This window comes from Haliotis rufescens, unplaced genomic scaffold (assembly GCF_023055435.1).
Source record: "Haliotis rufescens isolate VD_foot unplaced genomic scaffold, xgHalRufe1.0.p SCAF_6, whole genome shotgun sequence".
Taxonomy (NCBI): Eukaryota; Metazoa; Mollusca; class Gastropoda; order Lepetellida; family Haliotidae; genus Haliotis; species Haliotis rufescens.
The window spans coordinates 60,833,926-60,842,497 of record NW_025964334.1 but is presented as its reverse complement, the minus strand read 5'-3'; the positions used below and the strand labels follow the sequence as shown (position 1 = coordinate 60,842,497).

The window sequence follows — 8,572 nt, the reverse complement described above, 5'->3', positions numbered from 1 at the left end:
ATTTGAGTGTTCTGTCATAGGTGGAACTCATTTGAGCGTTCTGTCGTGGGTAACACTCCTTATGTCAGTGTTCTGTCGTATCTGACACTCCTTATTTGAGTGTTCTGTCATAGGTGGAACTCATTTGAGCGTTCTGTCGTGGGTAACACTCCTTATTTGAGTGTTATGTCGTAGCTAACATTCCTTATTTGAGCTTTCTGTCGTAGGTAATAATCCTTATTTGACAGTTACGTCGTAACTGACACTCCTTTTTGAGTGTTCTGTCATAGGTGGAACTCATTTGAGCGTTCTGTCGTGGGTAACGCTCCTTATGTCAGTGTTCTGTCGTATCTGACACTCCTTTTTGAGTGTTCTGTCGTAGGTAACATTCCCTATTTGAGCTTTCTGTCGTAGGTAAAAATCCTTAATTGACAGTTACGTCGTAACTGACACTCCTTAGTTGAGTGTTCTGTCGTAGGTAACATTCCCTATTTCAGTGTTCTGTCGTAGCTAACAGTCCTTATTTGAGCGTTCTCTCATACGTAACACTCCTTATTTGAGCGTTCTCTCGTAGGTAACATTCCTTATTTGAGTGTTCTGGCGTAGGTAACACTCCCTATTTGAGAGTTCTGTCCTAGCTAACACTCCTTATTTTAGCGTTCTGTCACTACTTACTGTCGACCCGTGAAGATCCGGGTTAGAATAGGTCTTCAGCAACTCATGCTTGCCGTAAAAGACGACTATCCTTGTCGTAAAAGGCGACTAACGGGTTTGGGTGGTCAGGCTCGCTGACTTGGTTGATGCATGTCATCAATCCCAACTGCGTGGATCGATGCTCATGATATCAATCACTGGATTGTCTGCTCCAGACTCGATTATTAACAGACCGCCGTCATATAGCTGGAATATTGCTGAGTGCGGCGTAAAACAACAGACCAACAAAAAACTTACTGTTACATGCTTGCACTTCGCAAGTGATGGATGTTATATTCTGTGGATTTCCCACACAGGCCCTGCCGCCATTGACTGGAACAGGGTTGGTGCACGTCCGTGTCCTCGTGTCCGTCCCACTGACCGACTGACCGCACGTGGCGCTACAGACCTTCACAGCCGGCGACCACTCCGTCCAGCCCCCGTTAACTGCAGCATCAACAGACAACAGAAGATATTATGTGACGCTGGATGGAAAAAGATGGCAATAGCAGACATTGTGTAAATAAACTAGTGTCCAAAAGAAACGATACCACCTGTTTGCAACGACATAAAAGAAAAACCAAACAATGCAGAAGTTTAGGATTGGTGTTATGCTTTTGAGAAATCCTTTCACAACATCTGTACAAAAATTTCATTTCAATAAAATCTGTACAACCAATATGACAAGCCTTTAAAGATGGGTGGGGTCGAAAAATGAACATTTCGTTAGAGCACTGATCACAGAAACAACGGGAAATGTCACACCACTCGTCTCAAAGTCAAGTCAGTAGCGGGTATGTCCACCGTGAGCATCAACATGCCAGAACACGCCTACGGACTGATGACGTCAAACATCTGATGACGTTGGGAGTGATGCGTTGCCATTCCTCGAGGAGACATCGTTCCAAGTCCTGGACGTTGACTGGAGGCACACGGCGACGTCGGATTTGCCGATCGAGGTGGTCCCATAAGTGCTCGATGGGATTCATGTCCGGTGAACATGCGGGCCATGGCAAAACCTGTACGTTGGCGTTGGCAAGGAAGTTCTGTGTGAATCTTGCTGTGTGTGGCCTTGCATTGTCATGTTGGAAAAGGAGTCCACGAGGCTGTTGCTGAATAAAGGGCCCCACAACAGGCCGTAGGATGTCATCAAGATAACGCTGTGCATTCAGGTTTCCACGAATTACGACAAGCATCGTTTTGACGTCACCACATATGCCACCCCAAACCATTAACCCTCCACCTCCAAACGGCCGGACCTGTTGGATACAGTTAGGCGCCAAACGTTCACCAAATCGTCGGTATACAAGCTGCCGTCCATCGTTTCTGAAGATGAGGAATCTGCTCTCATCAGAGAACATAACACGTGCCCAGTACCGCCGTTGCCAACGTCGAACTCGCCTGGCCTGGCCCAGATCAGTCTGTTGTTCCGGTGTCGAGGCGTCAGGAGCGGTCCGCGGTAGGGATGACGTGGCCGGATACCATACTGCCGTAGTCTCCTGTAGACGGTCTGTCGACTGATCCTGTGTCCCAGTGCTGTAGCCGCCGTGGACGTCGCTGTTACGGTGCGGTTCCTCAGGTGTAATACCCGGATGTAACGATCTTCACGGGGCGTGGTTACTCGTGGTCTTCCACTCCTGGGCCTGTCTGACGTCTGACCTGTCTGACGTAACCGCTGCATCAACCTGGTGATAGTGATGCGTGCGCAGCCCAACCTTCTGGCGACGTCGACGTGTGACGCTCCTTGTTGGGCCATTCTCTCTCTCGATGGCTGTCAAACGTGGCATATCTTGTGTTCTTTTTGTTGCTGTGATATCAACGTGTCTGATCAGCCATTTTATACAGTTTTTTTGCACGTGCAGAACATGCTAGAGAGGGAAATGTCACTTTCACGAAATTTACGCTTTTCCCGGAAGTGATCACGTGTTCCCGGTATTTTTTATCGACTATGCTGTGTTTGGGATGTGCAATACGAATTTGCATGTTTTCATACTTGACAATTCACTTAGTAAAAAACAATTTTGAAAATAAGTTGGTATCGTTTCTTTTGGACACTAGTTTATATATATTGTCAATAGAACTGTCCAGCCCCCGTTAACTGTAGCATCAGCGGCTGATGTGAGTTATTAAATAAATCAACTGTCGAATTGATAACTCACCACCGAAAGAAATGCGAACCATAGAAATATATAGAGGAGTATGTATGCACGTTAAGAAGAGATCTTTCCAATGTGTACCAATAAATGACAAGACTGACAATCAGTCGAGTGTTACCACAGAGTGTCTATATTCTTATCACGATATGCCGCACGTGATTTCCAAACTTTACACGCTAAGTCTGCACGAGACAAATGGTACATCTCGACTCACACCGATGCTCATAAACGCATCACATGTGATGTCATCTATGACTGGACATCTATGACGTCACATGTGATGCGTTTATGAGCATCGGTTCACAACATACCAGTATGTCCGTTTGTGCATCGAACCAATCTAATATCTCTTGAATATGAGTGAATATTCATATATTTACCAACATGTATGGAATATGATCTTCCAAGTACATCAGAAACAACCGGGTCGGTTGGCTAGCCTAGTGGTTAAAGCGTTCGCTCGTCACACCGAAGAGCTGGGTTCGACTCCCGACATGGGTACAATGTGTGAAGTCCCATTTCTGGTGTCCCCCGCCGTGCTTTGGCTTGAATATTGCTAAAGGCGGCGTCAAGTCATACTCACTTTTAATTATATCATAAACAATCCAGAGTTTTGGTAACCAAGCTTTTTCGTGCCATTTAAGGCTACAGTGAACACAGACACGCAACGTACCGTACACAAACACTCCTCCCTCCGACGTCGCCCCTCCAGCGATGAAGGTGTAGTTGCCGGTGTCGTTGACGTTCGCTTGGAGCCTGGTTAAGCGGTAGACGTTGCCGTCCCGGGTCATCACGTTCCGCGTATCCTGGGAAATGGGGACACCGTCCTTCATCCACTGCCAACCGGTTTCTACTGGTTGATTTAGCTGCGCAGACAACACGATTGGGCCCCCTGCTTCTACTTGAGCGTTCTGCACACCGGAGACGACGGCAACCTGCCCTGAGGCTTGACAAACAGGAAGCGGGCATTTAACAAGGACGCTGGGAAACCTTGAAAACATGAGCGTCAGGTGAGGCGAAATTGGGTTTAACGTCGCGTCCACCAAGATTATTGCACTAATATAGCGACGTGCATGCACGTGTGTGTGTGTGTATATGTGAGTGTGTGTGTGATTGCGTGTGCGTGCGTGTGCGCGTGCGCGTGCGCGTGTAGCTGCTTGTACATGTCCGGACTGATACAATTTATAGTGCTAGATTTATAGTGTTATATTGTTCCCCTATTCAGTTCAATGTAATCATGCCAATCTCCATTGCACTTTCAGTGTACATCACTGGCTTTTCGGGGGAGTTTTCACCTAATTACAGGGCAAGAAGTAGCCCTGAAACGTTGTTCCCAACAATAAAGTAGCTGTTATTATTAGAAATGTCATGTTCCAATGTTCTTCTTACTTCTAAATGCGTATCATTGAAACCATTTACACTACAATATTCCATACCATTAAAACGAACATGTACCTTCCTACTCAAAACATGTCATATATAACCTGGCCAATCTGATTCTGAGAGGTAACACTTACCTGGACATTACGTCATGAGAGGTAACACTTACCTGGATATTACGTCATGAGAGAGGTAACACTTACCTTGGCATTACGTCATGAGAGGTAACACTTACCTAGACATTACGTCATGAGAGAGGTAACACTTACCTGGACATTATGTCATGAGAGAGGTAACACTTACCTGGACATTATGTCATGAGAGAGGTAACACTTTCCTGGACATTACGTCATGAGAGAGGTAACACTTACCTGGACATTATGTCATGAGGGAGGTAACACTTTCCTGGACATTACGTCATGAGAGAGGTCACACTTACTTGGACATTATGTCATGAGAGAGGTCACACTTACTTGGACATTACGTCATGAGAGAGGTAAAACTTACTTGGACATTACGTCATGAGAGAGGTAACACTTCTTACCATTGACACATGTTGGCACTGGGCAGATAACGCCTTGTATGTCTAGTGGATTTCCAGCACAAGTGCTTCCGCCATTGACTGGAACAGGGTTGGTACATGTCCGTGTCCTCGTGTCCGTCCCACTGACCGACTGACCGCACGTGGCGCTACAGACCTTCACAACCGGCGACCACTCCGTCCAGCCCCCGTTAACTGCAGCATCAACAGACAACAGAAGATATTATGTGACGCTGGATGGAAAAAGATGGCAATAGCAGACATTGTGTAAATATATATCTTGTCAATAGAACTGTCCAGCCACCGTTAACTGTAGCATCAGCGGCTGATGTGAGTTATTAAATAAATCAACTGTCGAATTGATAACTCACCACCGAAAGAAACGCGAACCATAGAAAGAAATAAAAAAGTATGGATGCACGTTAAGAAGAGATCTTCCCAATGTGTACCAATAAATGACAAGACTGACAATCAGTCGAGTGTTACCACAGAGTGTCTATATTCTTATCACGATATGCCGCACGTGATTTCCAAACTTTACACGCTAAGTCTGCACGAGACAAATGGTACATCTCGACTCACACCGATGCTCATAAACGCATCACATGTGACGTCATCTATGACTGGACATCTATGACGTCACATGTGATGCGTTTAGGAGCATCGGTTCACACAACATACCAGTATGTCCGTTTGTGCATCGAACCAATCTAATATATCTTGAATATGAGTGAATATTCATATATTTACCAACATGTATGGAATATGATCTTCCAAGTACATCACACACAACCGGGTCGGTAGGGTAGCCTAGTGGTTAAAGCGTTCGCTCGTCACACCGAAGACCTGGGTTCGACTCCCGACATGGGTACAATGTGTGAAGTCCCATTTCTGGTGTCCCCCGCCGTGCTTTGGCTTGAATATTGCTAAAGGCGGCGTCAAGTCATACTCACTTTAAATTATATCATAAACAATCCAGAGTTTTGGTAACCAAGCTTTTTCGTGCCATTCAAGGCTTCAGTGAACACAGACACGCAACGTACCGTACACAAACACTCCTCCCTCCGACGTCGCCCCTCCAGCGATGAAGGTGTAGTTGCCGGTGTCGTTGACGTTCGCTTGGAGCCTGGTTAAGCGGTAGACGTTGCCGTCCCGGGTCATCACGTTCCGGGTATCCTGGGAAATGGGAACACCGTCCTTCATCCACTGCCAACCGGTTTCTACTGGTTGATTTAGCTGCGCAGACAACACGATTGGGCCCCCTGCTTCTACTTGAGCGTTCTGCACACCGGAGACGACGGCAACCTGCCCTGAGGCTTGACAAACAGGAAGCGGGCATTTAACAAGGACGCTGGGAAACCTTGAAAACATGAGCGTCAGGTGAGGCGAAATTGGGTTTAACGTCGCGTCCACCAAGATTATTGCACTAATATAGCGACGTGCATGCACGTGTGTGTGTGTGTATGTCTGTGTGTGTGTGTGCGTGTGCGTGCGTGCGTGCGCGTGTATCTGCTTGTACTTGTCCGGACTGATACGATTTATAGTCACTGTGTTAGATTTATAGTGTTATATTGTTCCCCTATTCAGTTCAATGTAATCATGCCAATCTCCATTGCACTTTCAGTGTACATCACTGGCTTTTCGGGGGAGTTTTCACCTGATTACAGGGCAAGAAGTAGCCCTGAAACGTTGTTCCCAACAATAAAATAGCTGTTATTATTAGAAATGTCATGTTCCAATGTTCTTCTTACTTCTAAATGCGTATCATTGAAACCATTTGCACTACAATATTCCATACCATTAAAACGAACATGTACCTTCCTACTCAAAACATGTCATATATAACCTGGCCAATCTGATTCTGAGAGGTAACACTTACCTGGACATTACGTCATGAGAGGTAACACTTACCTAGACATTACGTCATGAGAGACGCAATACTTACTTGGACATTACGTCATGAGAGAGGTAACACTTACCTGGGCATTACGTCATGAGAGGTAACACTTTCCTGGACATTACGTCATGAGAGAGGTAACACTTACCTGGACATTACGTCATGAGAGAGGTAACACTTACCTGGGCATTACGTCATGAGAGGTAACACTTTCCTGGGCATTACGTCATGAGAGGTAACACTTACCTGGGCATTACGTCATGAGAGAGGTAACACTTTCCTGGACATTACGTCATGAGAGAGGTAACACTTACCTGGACATTATGTCATGAGAGAGGTAACACTTACCTGGACATTATGTCATGAGAGAGGTAACACTTACCTGGACATTATGTCATGAGAGAGGTCACACTTACTTGGACATTACGTCATGAGAGAGGTAAAACTTACTTGGACATTACGTCATGAGAGAGGTAACACTTCTTACCATTGACACATGTTGGCACTGGGCAGATAACGCCTTGTATGTCTAGTGGATTTCCAGCACAAGTGCTTCCGCCATTGACTGGAACAGGGTTGGTACATGTCCGTGTCCTCGTGTCCGTCCCACTGACCGACTGACCGCACGTGGCGCTACAGACCTTCACAGCCGGCGACCACTCCGTCCAGCCCCCGTTAACTGCAGCATCAACAGACAACAGAAGATATTATGTGACGCTGGATGGAAAAAGATGGCAATAGCAGACATTGTGTAAATATATATATTGTCAATAGAACTGTCCAGCCCCCGTTAACTGTAGCATCAGCGGCTGATGTGAGTTATTAAATAAATCAACTGTCGAATTGATAACTCACCACCGAAAGAAACGCGAACCATAGAAAGAAATAAAAAAGTATGGATGCACGTTAAGAAGAGATCTTCCCAATGTGTACCAATAAATGACAAGACTGACAATCAGTCGAGTGTTACCACAGAGTGTCTATATTCTTATCACGATATGCGCACGTGATTTCCAAACTTTACACGCTAAGTCTGCACGAGACAAATGGTACATCTCGACTCACACCGATGCTCATAAACGCATCACATGTGACGTCATCTATGACTGGACATCTATGACGTCACATGTGATGCGTTTAGGAGCATCGGTTCACACAACATACCAGTATGTCCGTTTGTGCGTCGAACCAATCTAATATCTCTTGAATATGAGTGAATATTCATATATTTACCAACATGTATGGTATATGATCTTCCAAGTACATCACACACAACCGGGTCTGTCGGGTAGCCAAGTGGTTAAAGCGTTCGCTCGTCACACCGAAGAGCTGGGTTCGACTCCAGACATGGGTACAATGTGTGAAGTCCCATTTCTGGTGTCCCCCGCCGTGATTTGGCTTGAATATTGCTAAAGGCGGCGTCAAGTCATACTCACTTTTAAATTATATCATAAACAATCAAGAGTTTTGGTAACCAAGCTTTTTCGTGCCATTCAAGGCTACAGTGAACACAGACACGCAACGTACCGTACACAAACACTCCTCCCTCCGATGTCGCCCCTCCAGCGATGAAGGTGTAGTTGCCGGTGTCGTTGACGTTCGCTTGGAGCCTGGTTAAGCGGTAGACGTTGCCGTCCCGGGTCATCACGTTCCGCGTATCCCGGGTAATGGGGACACCGTCCTTCATCCACTGCCAACCGGTTTCTACTGGTTGATTTAGCTGCGCAGACAACACGATTGGGGCCCCTGCTTCTACTTGAGCGTTCTGCACACCGGAGACGACGGCAACCTGCCCTGAGGCTTGACAAACAGGAAGCGGGCATTTAACAAGGACGCTGGGAAACCTTGAAAACATGAGCGTCAGGTGAGGCGAAATTGGGTTTAACGTCGCGTCCACCAAGATTATTGCACTAATATAGCGACGTG

At 46.2% G+C, this 8,572-nt stretch overlaps 1 protein-coding gene across 9 annotated transcripts in view; it reads right to left on the bottom strand.

Moving 5' to 3' along the window:
• LOC124124850 overlaps positions 1-8,572 on the bottom strand; it is a 112,595-nt gene that overhangs the window by 39,257 nt on the left and 64,766 nt on the right. For all 9 annotated transcript variants that reach the window (XM_048385529.1, XM_048385532.1, XM_048385534.1 and 6 more), the window contains exons 25-30: positions 8,174-8,446; positions 7,134-7,325; positions 5,793-6,065; positions 4,753-4,944; positions 3,502-3,774; positions 931-1,119 (exon numbers count right to left, since the gene is read on the bottom strand). In XM_048385529.1, coding sequence (XP_048241486.1) covers positions 931-1,119; positions 3,502-3,774; positions 4,753-4,944; positions 5,793-6,065; positions 7,134-7,325; positions 8,174-8,446 — 1,392 coding nt within the window. The remainder of the gene's footprint in view (positions 1-930; positions 1,120-3,501; positions 3,775-4,752; positions 4,945-5,792; positions 6,066-7,133; positions 7,326-8,173; positions 8,447-8,572) is intronic.